A 24,585-nucleotide genomic window follows, 5' to 3' on the forward strand; every position below is an offset into this window, starting at 1 on the left:
GTTGATTGTTACATGGTTCTGGTTCTGGTTCTGGTTGATTGTTACATGGTTCTTTGAAAGCATCAGTTAGGCTAATTAGCACAGAGTATAAAGTAAGTTTTCCATTCCTGTCAAACTGCAGGCATACGGCTGCTCTAACATGGATCATTATTGATGATGTGAACAGGTCTGTGGCTGTGCTATACAATAAGCTACCATTATTGAGGCAGTTGAAACATAATTGGCACCAATTTGCCATTAGTGACACCCCATTAACAAACGTTCACATTTGAATGCATGGTTTTTTGAAGTGGCACATGGAGCACATTTCTCCTGTCTCTCCACATGAGGTGGACTCAAGCAAATTTTGTTTAATGGTTGCATTCCTCCGCATTCAAGGGGTTTCCTTCATTCTTTTTTTGGATGCCGTGGTCAATTGGGTGTGAAGGGGTGTTAATGTGTCCATCATGTCGTGTTTGTTGGGAAAGGAGAGCAGTGATGTGGAGGGAAGTAAATGTGTTTCCTGGGATTTGGGCCCTCACAGGCAAACAGAGTGAGAGAGAGGGGATTTGGGCCCTCACAGGCAAACAGAGTGAGAGAGAGAGAGTTATGGTGGGACATAAAACCCCACTGTAAAGGCGGTGTGGGACTCATCGTGAAGCTGATGGTCAAATCAATGGGATACAGTGTTACGGTAAGTCAGAAGCTGGAGATGACTGAGGTATTCAATTATTCATCAGCACTGGTTAGGCTATTATCAAGAATATCGAACATAATTCCTGATCATTTTAAGTGGGCCAGTTTAATTCCGAAATTCTAACTTTTGTCAAACTTAGTTGATGCAATGATTGTTTGTAGCCTACATAATGAAATGTAATCAGCTCTGTGCATAACTGTAGTCCCTGGTTTTCAGAAGGTGGCATACTTTTTTTCCCCTGTTCCAGTTACTTTTCCCATGGGCTTGGCAGCAGATTGGAACCGGAGACACATGTCACCTTCACATATGTTTCTAGTTCAACTCTGCTGCCCAACCACTAAAATTCAGCAAGTGGGAAATTAACTGGAACAGGAAACGCATATGCCAATGTATGAGAAACATTATTGACTATCAATCTGTTTGATCTATCATCTACCAGTAGAAGTCTTCACGGGTCCAATTTGACCAACCTGCACCGAATAAGATAATGTAGGATTAATGTAGGATGGATACTGTAGGTTCTACAGTATCCATCTGTCTGTCTGCCTGTCTTCCACAATTATAGCCTATAGCACTTCATAAACTACCTCCTCTGTACACCAGGGGTCTTCAATGTTTTTCAGGCCAAGGACCACTTTGCAGAGAGAGTGATTTAACATTTTCTTACATGTCATTTTGTTTCATGTTATAGGTCTATTTTATATATGTTGGATTCATTTAACAACTTAAACCTTCAATACGTAAACTCGACCATTGGCTCTGTACTTGGTCTGGTCTTTTTTCCCTGTACACCGACCCACTTTGCAAATACAATACAAATACAATCTATAAGCTCACAACGCACCTTATAGATTGTCAATGTTCGACGAATGTTCCCCTAACAATAGGGATGCTATAGGGTTCATGTTATCAATGTAAAAATTAAAGTCCCCTGTCATAACTCTGAGGACCCCTAGTAATCACGGACCCCCTGTTGAAGACCCCTGCTGTACACCATCTTATATGATCACCATACTGTGTATGCGCTAGTCGTCGGGGCAACACTTGAAATGATTCTGGGTCAACTGTGCCAGGTTCCTAGTTAGTTGGGGCATCAGCGGTGCAGCCAAGCGTGGCAGTATAATTTCATCACACCACTGAGGATCTGCAGGCGCCCTGTGAGATCATAACGACGCCATTAAAGACACCGGAGCGATCCAATGAAAACCCAGCGCTCTGTGCGCTCCATACTCTATGGTGCGCTCTGCAGCTCACACTTCAAACATTACACACGACGAGTATGATGTCAATTCTGCAGCTCACACTTCAAACATTACACACGACGAGTATGATGTCAATTGGTCTCATTCAGTCATGTGACATGTTTCCCAAAAGAACGTGGAAACAAATGTGTTTGATGTTACAGGAGTAGCTCACCCCGAAAATTACTTATTTTCTATCAATTACACACGCCATGAAACCTTGAAATGTTTTTGTTGCATTCCTGAGCCAATCATTTGATGACCGGCAGAAAAATGCTAATGTCTCCGGTAGGAGACTCTGCACGTCTCCTACCGCAGACTCCGGTATTAGACGCCGGTCATCAAAATATTGGCTTAGGAATGCGACAAAAACTAAAGAATCCCCATGCATTTTAGGCGTCATGGGGTGTATAAATTGATAGAAAATAAGTATTTTGGGGTGAACTACTAGTACTTACAATGCTCATGAGAGACTTAAGACTTTTATGTGCCTAAGGATAGGACACTAGCATCATGCATGAATGAATGAATGAATTGAATCATAGAGATTTAATTGCATGAGGGGTTCACCACCGAGGATATTTAAGGATACATTAAGCATATTTTTTTGTGGCTTTTGACCTATTGTCTAAAAACTTCAGTTTTGATCAAAATACTACTGTGAATCACGAGAAAACTAACTATGCTGTCAAAGTGGACAGTTTTACATAGGCCTACTGTAGTTTTTGTGGCTTTGACCTATTGTCTCAAAACTGAAGTTTTGATCTGTCAGGCCAAGAGAAGCACTTTAAGGCCATTTCCAATGGGACCCAGGGCTTTGAACAGACATCTGTGAGCGTCTAACATGCATACACAGCTGCACCGAGCTATCCAAGCAAGGACATATCTCCATGCACAATGTTTTTCCTTGGGCCTCCAGGCTACTGTATGTGGGTGCATTTCCCACCTAATATCAACAGCTGGGCCGGTGAACAACATGTCGCAGAGGGAGAGATGGAGTCAATGGTCTGTGATAGCTGCCGTGTGGAATGTTACCGTGGAATTTACTGCACCTAGCGGACGCTGGACCATGTGCTTTTCTGCTTTAATAGCCTTTAAACTCAACTTCCCAGCCGATGTAGGAGAATTATGAACAGGCAAACTTATGGAGTCCGTCAGTATATGCGATTCTATAAGCTGCTAGTTAGATTATAGCTGTCGTTTAAAAAGGTACAACTGTTAGTGTTGGGTATCTTTTAAGGGCAAGAGGGACATCACATTAGCATTGTGATAGCATAGCAAATTGACAAAATAAGTTATACCGGTAGTTCATAAAATGTATAAACTTTACTGTACATTTAAATTATTTAAATTTACCGTTATGGTAACACTTTATATGAAACCCATGTGTTTCATGCATAAAATACTTATAATCTTGCTCGTAACACTGCACAATTACAGTTGTAAGCAGCTTTATACCAATAACCATAACACATTAGAAAGCATTTCATGTATGATACTAAATTGTTAGACACTAACGGAAATGTGTTTATGCAAGGGTGCATTAGTAGGGAATTATAATTCTTATAGTTATAATATATTATAATAATTTTATAATGCATTATAATCACTGTTATCATGCATTGTACAGTAGTGTAAATGGTAAATGGTGCATTTATATAGCTCCTTTATCCAAGGCACTTTACATAGATTGTGCATTACATTCACCCATTCACACACACATTCATACACCAATTGCGGCGGAAGCCATGCAAGGCACCAACCAGCACATCGGGAGCAATTTGGGGTTCAGTGTCTTGCCCAAGGACACTTCGACATGTAGCCAGGAGGAGCCGGGATAGTGTGATAACAGGACATTGAAAGTGACCATTGGGTGCTTTAAAAAGGTTTTTGTTAAAGTTCTATTAGTAGTTCTATAGTTTGTTCAGTATACCAGGTCTCTCCCTGTCTCTCCACTCAGTAAACAGAAAATGCATTTTCAGGTGGGTCACCAATTTCATCTAATCAGAAGCGATAACCCATTTATCAGCTTCAATTTTATATTTGTAATTTTGTCTGCTTATTTCTTTGTTTCATCAGTTCCAATTCCACTTGTGTAGCGTGTTTGAGTTCTCTATCCTGATTGGATGAAATTGTTATCCTGAACGTTTACTTAAATATTTGGAGAGATAGGGACACTGTTACTGAACACTCTATGGCTATTATGGGAATAATGTAGCTATTTAACACTTATTTTAAAAAAAAAGTATATCACTTACACCACCTTTACGTAAAGCAATAAATGTTTGTGATATTCTTGCATAGATTAAATGCAATTAAATGTATTTACATTTAAATATCTTTTAGGCATTTTTTCACTATACTTAAAGTACTGTCACAAGTGAAAGTGAAAGTACTATAATCAAATGATTTAAATGATTTATATTGTGTTGTGATTTATATAAAGAGTATGTGTGACAGTGTTAAGAAGAGATTGTAATGCATTATTTATAAATATGTTTAAAATACATTATAGACATGTACTTTTTTTTAAAGAATTGTGTAGTCACTGTGAAACGTATTACTTCAACCTCAACATCCAAATACCTCAAATAAACAGGATGCCGTCTTTCAGGCATAGTTGTAGGACATTTAAGTCATTGGTTTACAAATTTTAACTTGATTTTTGGAATACTATCATCTTGTTTTCAAATAAGCCAAACACATGCAACCAAAAAAGCATGCCATTAAAATACTATAATGTAATTTCATGCTATCGTCTTCATTTTGGAGGAGAAAGCACCGCTTTGTGGAGGATTTGGGATGTCTCCTTCTGGAGTGAAAAGCTTAATTTCTTGTTTTCTGGGAGGATGTCAGGATGAGGATGAACATATCGTATGAGGCTGGACTATCAGTGCCGAGCCCCGGGCGCATTGCCTGCATTTGTCATAGGCTGCAGTTAAACTAATGACCATGTTAATGCTTCTGTCAGAGCCAGTTTTCATCACCGCTCATAGTCACCATTGATAAGTGCCGCTCTTAAACGGAGACAGAACTTTATAAATATGTGCATTATCTGTGGATTATCTCTGCCAGCTCTCTCTCTGCCAGCACTGTAAAAGAGGCGTAGGCTACTGTTAGCTCTCTGACACACACCCAAATTCACATACTAATAGCGCTCTATGTACATGCACGTGCGCGCACGCACGCACGCACACACACACACACACACACACACACACACACACACACACACACACACACACACACACACACACACACACACACACAGGCACGTAGGCACACACGCCCTATTCATCATGCAACACTGCCCAAAGATGACACACATGCATATCAATTTCATTTTTCCATTGTTTATGTTGACTTCATTATGGGCCAATTTGTACTCTATATCCATTTGAACTCAGCAGGATTCACTGGCGAACATGGAACACAGTTTGGCGGTTTTACTGAGCATTAAGAACCATGTCATTACACCCGTAAATTTCCAGAATCCCTTGGTAGAACATATATAATTTGCTGACATGACTTTTGGTAAAACCACAAGATCCATGAGTTTCGTACGGCTCATGGAGAAAGTATGAGGGCATGTCAGATTACTTAAAGGGGATATCTGATACACTTCTCAGCACACACATACGCACACTCATACAGCGGACAAAATATCAGTGATAAATTGTATGACCACATCTGCTGATGCTCTCACATATGATATATTTTTCAAAACAGATGTGTTTGTGTGTGTGTGTGTGTGTGTGTGTGTGTGTGTGTGTGTGTGTGTGTGTGTGTGTGTGTGTGTGTGTGTGTGTTTGCGTGCACGTGCGTGCATGTACTGCAACTGCTGTTCAGCAATCTCCTCCGAGCTGCTGCTGCTGCTGCTGCTGCTGCTACTCGGCAGCAAACTTTGCACAAACACATGAGCAGCACTCTCCTGAGATGCGATTGGACGGCCAGAGAGCCAATGAGTAATGGAGGAACAGGTTATTTGAACTCTCCTCCAAGAGCCACCCAGCTAAACTCAAGACAACATTCTGCTGCTTTTTGCAGGCATCATTTGACTCATCGGTGACCACCGGACTGGAATCATCCATCTGGTCTATTAGGACTGAGACCCGGTGCCTGCGGTGGCCTTGAGGAGCGACTGAGACCCGGTGCCTGCGGTGGCCTCGAGGAGCGCCGCCGCTGACACAGACTGAGGAGACCTTTCAGATCCATTGTTTTTGCCCCTTTTTATCAGCTACGTTCACAGAAACGATGGGAGCATACCATGTCCGACTGCTACATGTGGAGGTCTGCTGATGCACCTGCTGGCCGCTGGGAGAGCTCTCGGTGTCGGACAATGGATCCAGGTGCTGCGATGAAGTGTGAGGAGCTCCTGGACGTCGCGAAGGACAGCAGGGGAGGGAGGTCAGAGGTGAGGAGCAGACTGACCTGTGTGGACATAACCAACGGACAGACGGGCGTTACGGACGGACAGAGCGCTACAGGCTCCCTGCCATGCATGGACAATGCTGATGATCACAGCTCAACAATGACCAAGTACAGAAGATACGGGTACGCACTTCACGTCTGATGTTTGGAATATATGCGGCGATGTTTAGCGAAAAGGTTTCACATTTTTTCAAAAATAGCAGATCTACAAGCTCATATAGCACGGCACAAAGTGCCGCTCTTTGAGCTTGTATATCTGCTATTTTTAAATAGCCAAAGATAATGATTAAAATCTAATTTGTACACTCTCAGAGTTACAGACCGGTAAGATAGATAATATAGAACCAATGACCATAAGTACGGAAGATATGGGTACGCACTACGCACACACTTCATGTTTGATGTTTGGAATATGTGGCAATCTTTGGACGGCACAATCATCAATAAATTACATTGTTTATGCATATCATTTTATAATCCTGTCAAAGACTCACTTAGAAACTAAGTTCTTTAGAAACTAAGGAACTTCTACTAGTGTAGAACATGTTTTAAATAACACCTTATGTAATACATATAGTAATGATCTTCTCAGATAATATTGTAAATGTTCTTTGCAACTGTTTGTTACAGGTAATATATGTGGTTATTGGTCATGTGGGATACAATAAGTACTTTTTTACCACAGCATTCACTGTCGATGTATGTATAGTTAATGCCTCTTTGCAAAGTAATGACTTAGTACTACACTCCAGTTCCCTGCTTTCATGACATGAAAAAACTAACAAAACTAAAAAATCCAATGAGTTACTGTGTGTCAAGTTTGGTCACATTTGACTTGAGTAAAAGTAGTATTGGCCTGAAAAATCTAAATGCTTAAGTACCAAAGTAAAAGTATTCAAATGTTTAAAAATATAATAATCAGTCTTTCAATAAAACCATCAAAATAGCAGATCTACAAGCTCACGTGCATACGTACATGTGACATTGTAGATCAGCTTTTGAATGAGCAATGTGTTAAACAGATCTTAATTGGTTAATGAATGTGTTGCGATAATAATAATCTTAATCTGAAAATTAAAGTTTAAAGTTTTCGAGCAATTGTAGTGGAGTTAAAAGCACAATATTCACACACATGTATAGGCCTGTACATAAATTATTTAAAAAAAAAATACAAAATAAATAAAGCAAAGGTACCTTGAAATTGTGTTTGTAACCAAATGGACCCTTACAGATCTTTAACTCTTGAGTGTAAAATGAAACCAAATGGACCCTTATGGGTCCATTTGGTTTCATTTTACACTCTCAAGAATTAAATTATTGTTAAAGGTAGTGTAAGTGATTTTCTTTGGTTAAAATTAGTGTTAGAAAGCTCTATATTGTGATAGTACTCATTGCTATAGTGTTTGTTCAGTAACAGTCTCCATGTCTCTCCAGCTTTTTATTAAACAGACAATGCATGTTCAGAAACTGAAACAACTCATCAAAAGTGGTCCGTGGCTCAAATGCAGAATAAATAATGGGCCTTGATATGAAAAGGGTTGAAAACCACTGTATTACACACCGCTGTTGCTGACCTCTAACCTCCTCCAGGTCTCGGCTCAGCGGGGTCAAGGTTCGGCACAAGAGACAGGCGCTGCAGGACATGGCCCGGCCTCTGAAACACTGGCTGTACAAACACAGGGACAACCCCTACCCCACCAAGACAGAGAAGGTGCTGCTGGCTCTGGGCTCTCACATGACACTGGTACAGGTGAGAGTACAAACACAGGGACAACCTCTACCCCACCAAGACAGAGAAGGTGCTGCTGGCTCTGGGCTCTCACATGACACTGGTACAGGTGAGAGTACAAACACAGGGACAACCCCTACCCCACCAAGACAGAGAAGGTGCTGCTGGCTCTGGGCTCTCACATGACACTGGTACAGGTGAGCTGGACCTGGGGAGTTAAATTAAGACTTGAGAAGCCTATATGTTCTTATACCCTACAATCTTGGAAAGCATCTGTGTCTGTGACCCGCAGAAGAGAAAAACAATATGAAATGATTCAAAATGTTCCAAATATTGTTATTCTTTTGCAGATGTACAAGCTCACAGAGCAGCACAAAGTCGCGGCTTGTGAGCTTGTATATCTGGTTGTATATTTTTTGAATAGCCAATGAATAGATGTTTTGAACAAAATAAATGGGTTAACACATTAAGACCTGAGACCTCTGAAAATCTCGTGTTGCTATGCATATGAGTGGTTCTCAAACGTTTTCATGTGAAGGACTGGGACGCCCAAGATTATCTACAGTATATGTATTTGTCTGCGGATATCCAAAGTATAAAATAATGGTTAAAATGACACGGATGCTGTCCCGGGTTTTAATAAGAGTGCAGAGAGCGGGAGGAACAGGGACTGACCCACTGACTGACTCAGTGGTTCTCAAACACCTTTACATTTCAAGAACCCCCATAACTCAGATAGTGTAAGTAAATGGAACCAAAGGGAAACCATTTGTACACTCTCAAGAGTTACAGACCTGAAAGGTTTTATCCATATAGAAATCAGGTCAATGTCAAGCACTTCTATGGTCGATTCTTGTTGAGCAGACATGTTGCTGATCTGAGCATCTGTCATTGTCCCTGACTGGCTGACTGACAAGACAGATAGACTATGGGTCACAAAAGAAAGCCTCCAGCTGTCATTCAAAGACCAAGGAGATTACCATGGCTGTCCTGAAATAAATGAACATCGCGGCTGTCACAGACATGCGCACTTGCGCAGCAGGGTAAGTTCAGTCAGGAAACTCAGTGCCGTTGCTGGCGGCCGTCCATTGTGTCGCCTCAACTCCACGTCCACATCCACTCATCCAATCACATTCCATTCTCAGACTGCTCTATTTAATCTGGAAGTTTGCACTACTCATTCCTACTTGCCTTGCTGCTGTCATGCTGCTGCTCTCACCATGCTGTCTTGCTCAAACACTGCTGCTCACCCTCCACCACCCCAGCTACCACCTGTTGTTTTGGATGTGCTGTTTATGTACGGGGGATTCGGGGTCCCTATAGTCGGGACTGATGCGCTTTATCAGAGTACATAAAAGCTGATCCAATTCATCGCCAAACCATAATAAATATAAGTATATTCTATCCATTCATGAGTTGTCCTGACTGAACCATGGTCTGACTGCGTACTGTACCGCAGGTGTCCAACTGGTTCGGTCCTGAAATAACCATGGTCTGTCTGCGTACTGTACCGCAGGTGTCCAACTGGTTCGGTCCTGAAATAACCATGGTCTGTCTGCGTACTGTACCGCAGGTGTCCAACTGGTTCGCCAACGCCCGCCGGAGGCTGAAGAACACAGTGAGGCAGCCAGATCTCAGCTGGGCCCTGAGGATCAAACTGTACAATAAATACATCCAGGGCAACGCGGAGCGACTGAGTGTGAGCAGCGGTGGCAGCAACTCAGACGGTGAGAAGCGCACTAGTCCCTGTTAATTTACTGTACGTTATGTCATCGTTGCATGGCAGATATATATGCTTCACTGCAGTAGTATAGAGGTTGGTGAGGTCGATTCAAGTGAATACTAAGCTTTAGCTGAGCTGAGCCACCTGCAAGGCTGAAACCCCCATGCATCAAACATTAGATGCATTTGTGTGGGACATGACATTAGATTGACTTGTAGATCGACTAGTTTCAAATATACTTGTAAATAATGTTCTGCTTTTCACAAAACAGAAGACAAAAACACAGGTATCTGACCTACTATAAACTAAAGATTAACAGGGAACAAACTACACTCCCAGGCTTTATACTGAACAGAACATGGCAAATGTGCTCAAGTACACTAGAACTTGAGTAAAGTACTTGGTTGTTTTCCACCACCTTTTGTGTTCCCTTCGCCAGATGAGGGGTGTCCCTTGCAAGTCCCTGTCAGCCAGTCGGAGTTCACCAGGTCACCGCCGGGTGCTGCCCAGAAGCAGGGCGGCGGCCTCAGCCGGGCCGACTCGGCCCACAGCGACGACAGCGCTTCCACGCCGTCCAAGTACAAGAGCAGCCTGCTGAACAGATACCTGAACGACACGCTGCGGCACGTCATGGCCGCCACCTCCGCCGTCTCGCCCTCGTCTTCCGGCGACATGGCGGCGACCCGCAAGAGGAGGAGTCACTCGGAGTCATTCAGCTCCAACGAGTGTGACGACGATGTCTCTCCGGCCTCCTCACCGTCCTCTGAAACGGAGGCCTTTGTCTACCGCATGGGTGAGGAGGGTCTCATCATTGTCTCTTTCTGTTCTGTTCAATTCAGTTAAATTGTCCATTAAAATGTTGTAGGGGGAAAAACAGACTAGTTGTCACTTGCTATCTGTAAATGATAGTCAGTGGCATGAATAAATAATACGACATAAAATATAAAATTATTTTACATTTCAATGTTACATTCTTAAGCCATTACGTATCTTTAACTTTTTAGCATTAGATATTAAAAGTCTCTTCCTTGTTAGCTAAAGATTTATGTCTGCTGTGAGAGAAAAACGACAATTTAAGTATCTACCAACATCTTTGTTAAATCTTAACGTGCCTCAGAGTGTAGTAAAAGGAGAATTAAACATGCAATTACTCAGACTTGGCTCATCTGTGGACCCCCGACATTAATAGATCTCTGGTGCTTAGCTGAAAGTCAGAAGCTTACCGAGATTTAATTATAAAGTTACAGCAAAGTTGGAATGGACTTCTGACACGTGGGTGCCCTCTGAGACGTACACGGAGCAGCACAGTACCTTAAACGAGGCTGATTTGTTTTAAATCTACTGAGAGCCAAAGCATTAACAAACATGCTATTACTACTAATGGGAACTCTTGCAGGCGCTGAAATCCCTCATTTTAAAGTGGGATCGGGGCCGGAGCTGGCTGCTGTTGCACGTTACAAATATGATTTCCATATTGTAGAATGTGCCATTTGTTCCGCTCCAGCACTGTGCCATGGTGGAAATGTCCAGCCTGTCTCAAGGACAATTACAGAATGTCTGAGTCTTTACTCTTCCCAGGGTGAGAGGTGGAGACCTCTGCCAACTGTTAGAAATGGAGTAGGCTACCCTGTTGCTACGGGAATGAGGGACATTCTCATGCAACAACTGTCAGAACTGTCAATGGGATCTATCGTGAGACAATTCAGAGCTACAATATTTATGTCCCATTTTTGCTTTTCCCAACCTCAACATTTGAGAGCGCAGGTGTGCTTCCTCATGTGCGTTGGTCTCTCACAAGAGTTGTCACTTTCCATTTAAAAGTAATGAAATGGCCCTCCGTTCTAAGTGAGCCATACAGTTGCACACACAAAATGAACAGGCATGACTCACTCTGTTGTTACATGCTTTCCCCCATTTTCTCCCCAACTTAGAGTGTATTGCGGTCCCTTTCATTTAAAAAAAAGCTACATTTCAGTTAACATTTTACTAGAGTTAACCACTAATTTCATTGACTTATGATGGTGTCAAAATGGTGAAAATAGCTGATCTACAAGCTGACAACAACGCATTGTGAGCTTGTCAATTAGCTATTTTCACTATTTCTGTTTTTAGTTTTTTTTTAATGTTTGCAATTTACATTACATTTACAAGGTTGAAAGTGGTTAAATTAAGTCCCGGATTTTACTTTGTACTGGTCAGATTACCGGTTATTGCAACATGTTGTACGGTTCCTCCACGGAGGCTACGTGGAAAATAAAGCTGCCAGGTCCATGACAAGCGCTAACACCGTTAACACCTTCATACTCTACTCCAGAGAACAATAAAAGTCACTACACGTACTGTATATATGTGATGGACTAATAATTGGTGTCACTATAGAATGCATTATGAAAACATGGCTATGGGAATGCCAAAATCACATTGGCAAGAGGAGCTGCACTACTAGACATTCTTGTTTGTTGCCACGTTTTAAGACTTCGTTGAACTTGACCACAGGGCACAAGGAGACCGCGAGACGTGGTCTTTACATCAAGTTCAGATTTCCCTTAAGGAAGCAGGGGGGCAATAAAAGTGACTGGAATCGTGTTTTATTGGAGACAAAGTGAAGAAAAACTAATCTTGACGCATACCTTGCTCGGTTTTCCACCCAGTTTGTTTCATATGAAAACATGCACGCTGGGAGGAGGGCCCTCTGGCCTTGAAATACCTCAGATGAGCAGATGATGATGAAGAAGATGATGTGCTGATGTTAGGGAATAGACTGTGGTTCCCCATGTCACACCCTGGCCAGGCTGACATAAAGTCACCACCGTTGGGAGTTCATGGATTTAGGGGAGTGTGAGGGCTTAAGGGAACACCCATGGCTATAATGGACTGAACTGTTTCAGGAGAATTACACGAGACAGATTTTATGTTGCCAATTGAATGATACGCACCAGTATAAGGTTTTATTGACTGTCTAGTAGGAATACATGTTTGTTATGGTGTAGGCCTATATAAGTTTATTGACTGAATGAAACCAGCTGCATCATTTTAGTCTCTCATTCAGCAGACATATGTGATTTGTTGGTTGAAGAGTAGGCCTATGAGATCACTGTATGTAGAGATGAACAGATGAGGTTAGAGGTTAGCGGTGTGCACCACTGGCCCGGTGAAGAGGGACAGCGTCATAAACGAAGCAGCTTCATTAAGACATGCCAAGACTTTGTTGTAGTTGGTAGTGGTACCTCCTGTGCAAATTTGAGACTTGCCAGTGGTTAAACAAATTGGGTTTTTTTTCTTCGTCTTCTACTGCTTTGTGCTAGTAATAAATACAGCAGAGGAAACATCGTGCAAATACTTTCCAAGGGAAAACATGTTAGTGGCCAGAGAGGAAAATGATTAGCGACGTTCAGTAGCAGAAAGCAAGTGAGGCCAAATGATTTACTATCAACTTGTAGTTGCTCTTGGCGGAGATTAGGCTAAAGAAATCAGAGACAGAGATGTTTCAGGCTGTTAGCATCAAAAAGGGCAGAATTCTGCATGCTCTAGCATTGGCCTGTAATTTCCCCCCTCTATCACTCCCTGAAGAAAAATAGCTTTTGACCAGACTCAATCTACTAGGCAGAAGCAAACACAGCCACACTCCAAAATCAAAATGGAAAATATGTTTTACGCATTATTACATATTATTATCACATGTAGCACCCATAAAAGAACGAAGGACGACAAAGTCATGCTGTGCAATCTGCATAAATCAACCGTAACTCGAGTCAATTTATAAAGAACCGCAGATCGGGGTCTTCTCGACAGTGAAAGTGCTGATGGAAAGCATTGCACAAGGACAAAATTAACTGGTGACTTCTCAGTTAGTAAGCTTAATACTGATGGCTACGTCTAAGTCTAGCTGACTTCCATTTCTCTTCATATGGCTCCAGCGGGATGTTCTAACTCTACTGTTCATTTCAATTCTTCTGAATTATATTGTTCCTCCTGCACTCAGTAAAAACACAGAGGTAGACTGGAGGAGGGAATGAAAAACATTGAGCTAACTTTATGGATGCTAGTGCAGCTCTGGAGACCTGGAAACACAGTCCCTATGTTCATGACACTACACAGATATGGTATTTTTCCGTCTCAAAGGCACAAGAGAAACATAATTGCATTTGTTTTGGCGAGAGAAACTGAGAGCAGCCAGACTGGACCACTTCACAGAGTTAAACCGCTCTGGCACCGTAAAATACACCCAGAGAGAGAGAGAGAGGGGGAGAGAGAGAGAGAGAGAGAGAGAGAGAGAGGGAGAGAGAGAGGGAGAGAGAGAGAGAGAGGGGGAGAGAGAGAGAGAGAGAGAGACACACACACACAGAGGCGTGTACATGCAAACACACATACTCACATGTGCATGTAGATAAACACGCACATAGCACACATAGTCCCAGACACATACAATACATGCAGACATACAGTACAAACATGTGTATATCGCGCACGCACGCACGCACACACACACACACACACACCAACAAAAAAATAACCCTATTTTTCATTAGCAGATCCTACTTAACCACATTAATCCTATCCCTATTTCTTGGCATGTCATTCTGTGAAAATAGATGATCTGCAAGCTCATACATCTTGCAAGCTCATACATCTTGCAAGCTGGTGGATTGGCTATTTTTTGGTGAAGAGATTTTGTAGAGGGGGAAAAAGGAGGCTGCCAAGTATAGACCCCTGGGTGACCCCCAGTCAACAAAATGTATAGGGTTAAGTGGTTAAGCATCAAATGTGGTCATTGTATGCAATTGATTGATTTTGTGAAACATGCGCTGCACAACTGAGTGATGTATTGCAAACTAAGGTGAACCTTTTTGCTTTCAGACACAGTGGACTACACTTCAGCTGAACATGACACGTGAGTGTGAATAACCTTTCCTCGGTCTACAATCAATCTGTCAATCAATCAATCAACTGTCTGACCTTTTCGGCTCCCATCAATTTGAAAACACTTCATATAATCGGCCTTATAGGCAGTGTCATGTCCTTACTGAAATATGAACATCTGTCATAAAACTACAATCAATTTAGGGCTGCTGCAGCTGAGTGGGTAGAGGCGCTGGTAATTACAAGGTTGCCAGTTTGCTTTATTAATGGCACTTCCCCACGGCTCCTACCGGTAATAGGATCAATTAGGGTGAGGAGCAATGGACATTTGAAGTGTGCAACATGCACACTTCAAATGTCCATTGCTTTTAGCTCATAACCGGAAGGCTCACCCAAAAACACCTCATTTCTTCTGCAGACCGTTCGCCCCCAGTAGTTCTTGTATTCTTGCATTTGTTTTACTAAGGCTAAGAGGCTAAGATTAAGAATAAGACTAGTATACGTAGGTTTAGGCATAGTTTTACCGAGGTTAGGTTTAGGAATAAGGTTAGATTTAGGCATAGTTTTACTGAGGTTATGTTTAGGAATAAGGTTTGGTTTAGGCATAGTTTTACTGAGGTTACATTTAGGAATAAGGTTTGGTTTAGGCATAGTTTTACTGAGGTTACATTTAGGAATAAGGCTAGGTTTACTTTAGGCATAGTTTTACTGAGGTTATGTTTAGGAATAAGGTTTGGTTTAGGCATAGTTTTACTGAGGTTACATTTAGGAATAAGGCTAGGTTTACTTTAGGCATAGTTTTACTGAGGTTATGTTTAGGAATAAGGCTAGGTTTACTTTAGGCATAGTTTTACTGAGGTTACGTTTAGGATTAAGGTTAGGTTTACTTTAGGCATAGTTTTACTGAGGTTATGTTTAGGAATAAGGCTAGGTTTACTTTAGGCATAGTTTTACTGAGGTTATGTTTAGGAATAAGGTTTACTTTAGGCATAGTTTTACTGAGGTTACATTTAGGAATAAGGCTAGGTTTACTTTAGGCATAGTTTTACTGAGGTTCCGTTTAGGATTAAGGTTAAGTTTAGGCATATACTGAAGTTACGTTTAGGGATACCTGGTGACGGGGTAGAGGTCCAGGCACATGACTGACAGCGCGTAGCATGTTTGAGTCCTGTTCATGACGACCTTTGCTGCATGGCTCTCCCCTTCTCTCTCTCCCTCTTTTCTGTCTGTTTTCACTAATAACTATCAATAAAGGCAAAAAGCCAAAAACAAAAAAAAGGAATGCCTGGTGGCGACCATTCTGAGGTCGGCAGATTTTACTGGGGACGAGCGTTCTTGTATTTGTGTGGGGTACTACATTTACTATAATCAATCATGCAGGCTTAACAAGGACATTAAGCGAGTGAATAAATATGCTGTGTTGAGTTGCCTAGAATGATTACACCTAATGTCACTTGACACTTTTATTTGGAGCGTGGGGGACTAGAGTCAGTGACATTCAATGACACACCACATACGCAGTCATTTTTCTTTGATGCCGGTTCTGTGTTTCGTCTGGTTAGCAGCTGCCGGCCGCTGGACAGGGGCCTGCAGTGCAGACAGGAGCAGGAATGGAGGGAAATCCATGCCGCTATGGCTCTGACCAACTTGGCCCAGGGGCAGAGCCGTGGCACGGAGCAGAGCTGCACCAGAGGGCCCAACGCCACAGGGCAGACCACCTGCACCAGAGTGCCCACCGCGATCACGAGAGCCACTGTGGTGGGGAAGATCTGCACCACGGGACCCACCGTAGGGCCTTTTATTACGGCACCTGCAATCACCAGTCGCATCATTCAAAAGTCTTCTCACATCTCAGAGATAAAGACTATCAAAGTAGCCCTCATTAACAGTGTGTAAGCAAACAGTGTGTAAGCATAATTGTCTGAGTCTTATTGCTGCTTCGGATACTATTATTCTTCTGTTCTAAATTAACCAGTGCCTTGTAATATGCCTCTTGCATAAAAGACCTTTATTTTATAATAAATTTGTCATATTTGTATTGTAAAATAAAATACATATATCCTTCCCTTTTTTTTTTACTTTCCATCATTACAAATATGTAGCTTTTCCTTATTTTCCCTTTTTTACAGTAAGTTATATTAACTTGAGACTGGATTATTATCCAATGCCTGAAGAACTGAGATTTAACAACCTCCATTTGAATAAAGTCAAATGTGAAACATGTCTTCTTCGAGCAGTTGATTTATGGTGAATCATTACGTTCTATATTCTTTACCCACATTACCCAAATATAATGTATTCAACATTATACAGTATACACATTCCACCAGTGTAATGATAAATGAATATTGTATTTTTGGTTTTCAGTTAGCATTTTATGATCTGTGAACACCCTCGGCTAGATGGTGAAAACCAACAAAGAATGAGTAAATTATTTAATATAAACAATACCGTTAAATTGTTTCTATCTGGGGGAGGGAATATGAATGCACATAAAACAGTAATAGTTAATAATGGTTGTTTTACAGTATATCAACTTGATTGACCTCACCATCTGGGTTAAATTCCCATTGCTCAGTTCATGAGCTCATTTGCACCTGGTATTCACAAGGCATTCTGCATTATGTATCTGGATATGCTATCCGGATAATCAATGCTTCTGCATGGAAATGGGGCCTAACACTCTCTCTCTCTCATCCGGATACACAACACATGACAAATCCAGGTGTACAATAAATGGTGCCTTTGATATAAGAAACAGAGAACATGTAGTCTCAGTAGTACATCTGGTGCTCTGCCTCTGTGCAGAGCGCTGTGGTGGGGACTGTCACCACGCCATCTGTATGCCTTCTAACACAGAACACAAGCTTGTAATCACAGGCTAGCCCCGCGGGATAATTTTCTAAAACATGCTTAGCGGGATTTTCCGCTTTGTTCCCTGTTCCTCCCTCTGTTCTGCGACACTCTTGAGCAAAGTGTTTTGGGTCTTGCATGTAGAACAGGCTAGAATCATCAGTGAGGCCTTCATGGAAAGACTGCCTCACTCCAATTCAACCCTGTAAGCTGCGTTTCATTAGGTGGGCATCCACGCAACATGGAAACTGGATGGTTACGCTCGATGAAGGCAATAAAATAATATTTAGACTGCGGCAAGAGAAGGTGCAGTGCACATCTTTTGACAAGACACGATTCCGTCTTTAAGATTGTTTATTTCAGTTTGAAACAATACAAGTCCACGTTATGATCATAACACTATGTTCAGTGAACGTTAAGGCAAATAGAATATTCTGGTAATGTGATTTAAATGGATGGAGGGGGGGACGGGGAAGCCAGTGACAAAACAAAAAAGCGTGAACAGAGAACTGCTAAACAAATCAACAGCATTTTAACAATTCAAACAAAAAACATGCAACACACTATCTCGCAGATAAAATGCTCCTTTTGTCAATAGTGGGAGCAGGGTATTGAGCTTTTTAAACTTGTAATAATAAAATGTATGCCATTGGGATATATTGACATTACATTAGTATGTGGAAAACATTTCCATGTTAACATGACATGGTATGGACCACGACACCACAGAAATGTAAAGAGCAAGTAAATAAAAAGGCATGAGTAAAGATTATAGGACCGCTTGTCTACTTTACCACGACAGACTGATGGACCGACCATGCCAATCAACTGCTTTCTTTGCCAGAGAGGACGGGCAAGGAAAACAGAGAGATCCCATGAAGAAAACCAACAAAAAAACACAATCGTAGTACAAAGGTTGCTGTATTGTAAACCTCACACTTGAGAATGAAACAAAAAAGGAAATGAAGTATGCTTGGTAACAATGCTACATGACAGCAGTGTGCAAAAGCAGCTTTCTATTGCATGTGTCCTTGTGAGAAGGCAATAACATAATATAACAGCGGCTACACACTTAACCGCTTTAACACAAGTTTTTGAGATCTTTCGAAAACATTTAAAAGAAAATGGCAACTCTACAAACTCACATAACTTCGTGATTTGAAACGTTGTGAGCTTAGATCAGCTATTTTCGCTATTTGTTATACGACAAAGAATATAGGGCTTAAGTGGTTAAGAGGCAAGGGTTACACAGACACACACCCCCCACACACCCACACACACACACACACACACACACACACACACACACACACACACACACAACAAAGAAAAGAAGAGCCATAAATCGGGATATCATTCAGAATAAACTGGAATAGAATCAAATTTAACAGTAACTGAACTGGGGACTGCATATGGCCCCACAGAACCATGATGGGAGTCTGGTGAAATGTTTTCTTTGGGAGCATTCACAGTGTCTGGTGCATTCTGGGAGTGTGGAGTCTGTGGACCAGGGCTGCTACGAAGACGTTTCTGAGGCTCGTCAACCACCCCAATTTCTTCCCCTCTCCCCCGCCGGTCCAAGTGACATGGTGAGGCATGAAGACCTATTTTGTCAGTAGAAAGTTTTCATGTGCGACTTTTCCACAAATAAAGTCTTTGGACGTCAACCCAGTCGGACCCCGATCAAAAATCATAAGATATATATATTGTTTTTCAACAGGGAGAAAACGGGTGTCGAGTGTTTTTATGTGAAAGACTTTGAATTGCCTTGCCTTCAAGTTACAAATGGATATATTAACACATTGGATTAGATTTGAGCGGGTATGTATTTGAAACCTACAAATTTGCTTTTGTTATAGCCACTTTAACAGATTGAATCCTTAATGGAAAACCAAAAGTTGACCAACCAAAACCAAAAGTCAGTTAGTTCCATACATCTTAAATGTGAATATACTTGCATGACATTGTTGGCATGATTAAATTAAAACAATATACTTCCTCTTTGATTGATTATTTCAAGTGTGTGATCTCTGTCTCGGTAACACTTTAAAGAGGAAGTAACAAGCTATGAACAAGTGAAAGAAATTGATGGTTGAACAGAAGTGTGCAAACAGCAAAGTCTCTTTGACCGGTCCTCCAACAGAACTCCAACCAGCACTTATCTGACCTTCTTTCGTTTCCATCCTCCGTTTCCGGTCCGTAGTCGTTTTTATTTGGGGGTCGTTGTCCGTTAGTCCTCCCCCATTTAGGGTATGGAGCAGTACCCGCCACAGGCCCTGCCGGCATGTTGCTCCTGGCTCCCCAGTCGGACCCCCTGGCCCTGAGTGTCGCTCTCCCAAAGCCCTGGCGTCTGGAGAATTTTCTCCACGAGTTCCTCAAAGGCACATTGGACCCCGTCCTTGGTCTTAGCACTGGCCTCTATTTGAAAGGAGAAAGATTAGGATGGCAAGAACTGTCAGGACTTGACAACTCTCCAAAAGTGCACGCTAACGCACCGAAGTCCAGTGAACCGTGACCGGAGGCAAACATAGAATAAAACACTTTATTTTTTTTGCAGACTCCTATCACGTTATAATATTTGCAATAGTAAATTCATAGGACAGATATGCGTCACCGAGCATGGCATAGCAACATGAAACGACTTATCTGGACTGCAAAAGACATCCCTGCACAAACAAGACATCTACATAACGGCTAAATTTCCATGACATCTTCTTGCACGGAATTTTTTCTTCCTTTCAAAACTCCTTAATTTAGTCATTCTAAAATGGAAACTCCACAAAAAATGTTAACCTAATTTCCAGGAGAGGGACAGATCTGAGCAGGGAATCAGAAACACGTGTAGACATGGATTTAATAGATGAAAGACCGCTAGATTTTAATCATAATGCATTTCTTATGCAGGGGGCTGAGTCTCTCAGTGCGGCGCTGACAGTGGAGACTCGAAAATGCCAGAGCCGTATAAACAAGATGACCACGGCCCAACTGAAGGCGGGGCTCCACGAGGGGTGCCTTAATTTTCCTTTCAAACCTACGCACCAAGCCACCAACTCTGAATTTAATCATTCATTCATACATACATTCATTCATAATATAGCAGCATGGATGTGGAGTGCCATGTGAGAGATTACAGGATAAAAATGGATGGCGTTTGGTATTACTGAGACATAACACATACCAATAAAAAGCATGGAGTGTTTCCTGGCAAATTTCAGGCCCTCGTTTCTGTCCACGTCACGGCTGTCCTGAAACCGAACAAGAAGGACAATTTGAGTCCCTCTAATCCCATCTGTTTTATTCATACACCGCATGGGCACACCAGTTCCCATTGACATTCTGATGGTGATAAATGCATTTGACATAATATGTCAAATGCATTTACTTATGTGAGTCAAAACAGGGCAAAATGTTACAATGCTACCGAGTATATCCACAAAAAGCACAAAAGTAGTGAGACAAACCAAGATATTCTGTGGCATCTCATACCGGTTCATTTTGGCTTTGGTTTGTTTAGTTTTTTTGTAATCAGTTAAATGTGTGAGGGAAGCGTGGTCTCCCAGACGAAATGGAATAAAAGCCTCAAGATTGGCAGCTATAAATAACTAGAGCCAGGCCGCCCATCACGTCAATTTTCTGATGACAACCGTATTGGCACTTATACAGCCGAAGTGTCCCGATTTTTTACCACTCTCAACCTGCCATCCCTATTTTGGTCATGTCATTATACTGTAAGAGAACATTTTCAAGTTTTTAAAAATAACTGATCGACAAGCTCACAACACACATGTTGTGATGCCATGAGCTTGTAGTTCTTATTTGTGGTTACAGAGGTTACATAAAAAAGTTATTTCATTTATTTTTTGCATAGTTGAGTTAAATGTTCTCAAATCAAAGTTTTTCAAAGTGATTAGAAAATGTTGCACTTTTTGAACAAAAAAAACACTGTACAAACTCTGGATAGGCATCGAACCCAAACACCTGGCATCTGTCCTGCTCCATCATGAATAATCAAAAAAAATTATTTACTTTTACACAGCAGTCATACAATTAGAATAAGAAATTGCCACAAACCCACCTGATCGATTTTGTTCCCAACCAACATTTTGACAATGTCGTTTCGTGTGCTGTACGTCTCCAGTTCATTCAGCCATGTCTCAAGTTTTGTGAAAGTGTACCGTTTTGTGACGTCATATACTGTCAAGAGGAACAGAGAACAACAGATATTCGTGTCTACTACACCATATTATACTTTCAATAGCCATATGAATTCAACTAGTGAGCAGGAAAAACAAGTAAATAAGATGCAAAGTATCGGGGGGAAAAAAGATACTAAATGAATAAATTAAGTTAGTTAATGTAAATATTTGATGAGAACAGAAACTATGATGCATGGTGTGGTACTTTTGGTTTCAGAGAACTGTGTGGGTATATTACATAATGTCCTGGACACTTTACTGTAGGGGTCTTCAATAGGGGTTCCCGGACCCCTAGGGGGTCCTCAGAGTTACTATAGAGTTCCGCCAAATCTTGGTGTGATGATAAGAAGAACCTCTTTTTTACATTAACCACTTGAACCCTAGCATCGCTATTCTGGGGAGAACTTTAGCCCAAAATTGCTGATCTACAAGCTCACAATGCCTTGTGCTGTGAGGCGTTGTGATCTTGTAGATTGGCTATTTTCAGCAAAGAGGTTTGGTGTAGAGTGTAGACTGTAGAGGGGAAAAAGAGCAGACTAAGTACAGAGTGAAAGGTCAAGTGTACTAAGTATTGACGGTTTACGTGGTTAAATGTCTGAAAATAAACATTAACATGAATCCAACACACAACACAGTGCTGTCAACAGAGTCTATGAAGCCATCTATGAAATCTATGAAAAGGTTTAATTTGCAACACAATTTTACACTATTTGTAACAGGGGTTTCTAAGGGGGTCCTTCTTGGCCTGAAAAACGTTGAACACCCATGCTTTACTGCTCACCGAGTATGACTCCCTGTGCACCACGGTAGTAGCTGGGTGTGAGCGTCCGGAAGCGCTCCTGTCCAGCTGTGTCCTGTACACAAAACAAACGCACACTGACAATACAGGGGCTTTTCTGGCACTGCTACACATCACTGCTAGATGATCGGATAATGCACTGACCAAATAATCACCATTTTATTATATTTAACCTTTAATTTCAACCAAGAGAAGAGGCAAATAAAGTTACACATCACTGTGTGCCAGTAACAACAAATACAAGACAAGGTCCAGACATATAAATATATAATTCCAAACAAATTCTAAATGTTCCAAAATAGCACATTTACAAGATTTTAATGTTTTTGCATTAATTATGATGGGTTGTGTGCTTGTATAGATTGGCTGTTTTCACCATTCGTTGTACAACAAATTTTATAGGGCTTAAGTGGTCAATATCTCAGATAGTAAAATGGCATCCTGTTCGATCCTATGAACCCACATGTACATTAGTGTCTTTCCGGGCTTTGCCTGGCACAGACGAACGAGCTGAGTCTTATGTTCATGAATTCCCATAGGGACACTGTAGATTTGTTAAACTCAGTTTACCTGTATTCATTACTATCATTACTAAATAAAACAAACTTATATAAGACTGTATATCAACAACTACTACTGACACCAACAGAACTCAATGCATGGCATTGCTTCATGGAAGTGTTTCTCTTTGTACTTTGTTTGCTTACTATGCAATGGCGCCATCTCATGGGGAGACCTTGTAACTGAACATGTTTTTCAAGTTATGTGCAGTACAGTACTGTATGTAGATCATGCTCATGACAGGGCTCACCCATATGGCCAGTTTTGCTTTGTTCCCATCGATGGCGATTGTCTTTACTTTGAAATCCACACCTGTGTTGTGTTAGGTACAAGAAGACAGATGGAGAGAGAAAGAAACAAGACAGAGAGGACATTATTGTTGACAAAAAGGAGCAGCCCTGTTCCTGTTAGTTTGTGTGTGCATCATAGCCCTGGTCCAGTGCTTACAGCGAGAGCGAGTCTCTGACTCGCTGTAAGCACTGGACCAAGGCTATGTGCATCAGTGCATGCATGCACTAGTGTGTGTGTGTGTGTGTGTGTGTGTGTGTTACCTATTGTCGCAGTCTGCTCTGGATCGAAAGTGTCTTCTGTAAACCTCAAAAGCAGACTGTTCAAGGGATAAAACATTGAAGTTGATGGAGAGGGATGAAAAACAAAATAGGTCAGCTGAAGCGCTGAAGTCAGTTCATATATAGGCCTACAGTATATTTATAACTAACTAGTGCTGATAATATATGGGTCCAACAGTCTGAATTCAATATTATGACTCAAGTTAAACCTGTTCTTTACAAAAGTATGTGACTGGTGACAGTGGTGGTGACTGTTGGGGAGTACAAAACAAAACAGCCTTATCTTAGCTGATCAACTAGTCATCTTAGCAAACTCTCTAGTCTAGGTTCCTTGGTAGTTGCTACTACCATACATATTTAATAAGCCCCATAGTTACCAAACTGGTCTAGCAAATGTAGCAATAACGGCTATGGGCTCATCAGTATGTGAAATTACATAACACAACAAAATGTCAACAACATTGCCAACTGGGGTAACATTAGCCTGTTAGCTAACATACAGCCACAAAAACCAACCTCGACTTCCCGACTCCACTTTCGCCGATTATCAGCAGCTTCAGAGTTGTCAGCACGTCGTCGTCCATGTTTGTGTTGTGGGAGGTAGTTGTATTATTCTCAACCTTCTCAGTGACAGTGACAGATGTCCCTTTCCAGAGAGACAGTACAGACAGACAGACAGAGGTAGACTGCCCCGCGCTAGGCTCACTGTCTGCACTAACTGCAGATCCATGCAACTTCCGTTCAATGCAGCCTAGACTGTGACGTCATGGGAGAACATGTTTCATCACTTTCATGTACAGACATGACACTTGGCTGGAATCTATAAATATTGATACTCCAAAAGTGTTGTGAAATTGTGTGTGTGTGTGTGTGTGTGTGTGTGTGTCTATGTATGTATGTATGTATGTATGTATGTATGTATGTATGTATGTATGTATACATACATG

At 41.5% G+C, this 24,585-nt stretch overlaps 3 protein-coding genes across 3 annotated transcripts in view; 2 read left to right on the plus strand and 1 right to left on the minus strand.

The window, feature by feature from the left end:
- LOC306943016 (MAGUK p55 subfamily member 7-like) overlaps window positions 1-5,837 on the plus strand; it is a gene marked incomplete at both ends in the record, with an annotated part of 37,650 nt that extends 31,813 nt beyond the window's left edge. Inside the window, one exon of the mRNA XM_079529221.1 lies at window positions 5,767-5,837. Within this exon, the coding sequence (XP_079385347.1) occupies window positions 5,767-5,837 (71 nt within the window). The remainder of the gene's footprint in view (window positions 1-5,766) is intronic.
- Window positions 5,838-6,184: 347 nt separating this feature from the next.
- On the plus strand, window positions 6,185-16,556 carry LOC306943017 (homeobox protein Mohawk-like; the record flags this gene model as incomplete). Its single annotated transcript, XM_079529222.1, has 6 exons — window positions 6,185-6,471; window positions 7,939-8,098; window positions 9,651-9,804; window positions 10,240-10,593; window positions 14,658-14,691; window positions 16,226-16,556. The coding sequence occupies 6 exons, from the start codon at window positions 6,185-6,187 to the stop codon at window positions 16,554-16,556; spliced, it is 1,320 nt and encodes a 439-aa protein (XP_079385348.1).
- Window positions 16,557-17,849: 1,293 nt separating this feature from the next.
- On the minus strand, window positions 17,850-24,375 carry LOC306912430 (ras-related protein Rab-18-B). The gene is made up of 7 exons (XM_079488646.1): window positions 24,155-24,375; window positions 23,621-23,676; window positions 23,320-23,381; window positions 22,491-22,563; window positions 21,589-21,707; window positions 20,692-20,758; window positions 17,850-19,931 (listed from the first exon to the last, which is right to left on the minus strand). Exons 1-7 carry the CDS (start codon window positions 24,220-24,222, stop codon window positions 19,759-19,761), a joined length of 618 nt encoding a protein of 205 aa, XP_079344772.1. The 5' UTR covers window positions 24,223-24,375; the 3' UTR covers window positions 17,850-19,758.
- Between the last annotated feature and the right edge of the window lie 210 nt (window positions 24,376-24,585).

Source organism: Electrona antarctica (genome assembly GCF_951216825.1).
Source record: "Electrona antarctica genome assembly, chromosome: 19".
NCBI lineage: Eukaryota > Metazoa > Chordata > Actinopteri > Myctophiformes > Myctophidae > Electrona > Electrona antarctica.

Excerpts from the sequence above, each read along its gene's own strand:
- LOC306912430 (XM_079488646.1), bottom strand. The coding sequence starts at position 24,222 with ATGGACGACGACGTGCTGACAACTCTGAAGCTGCTGATAATCGGCGAA. Across the intron at positions 21,708-22,490 it reads TGCACAGGGAGTCATACTCG|TATATGACGTCACAAAACGG; the intron begins GTGAGCAGTAAA and ends TCCTCTTGACAG. Across the intron at positions 20,759-21,588 it reads TTGGGAACAAAATCGATCAG|GACAGCCGTGACGTGGACAG; the intron begins GTGGGTTTGTGG and ends GTTCGGTTTCAG.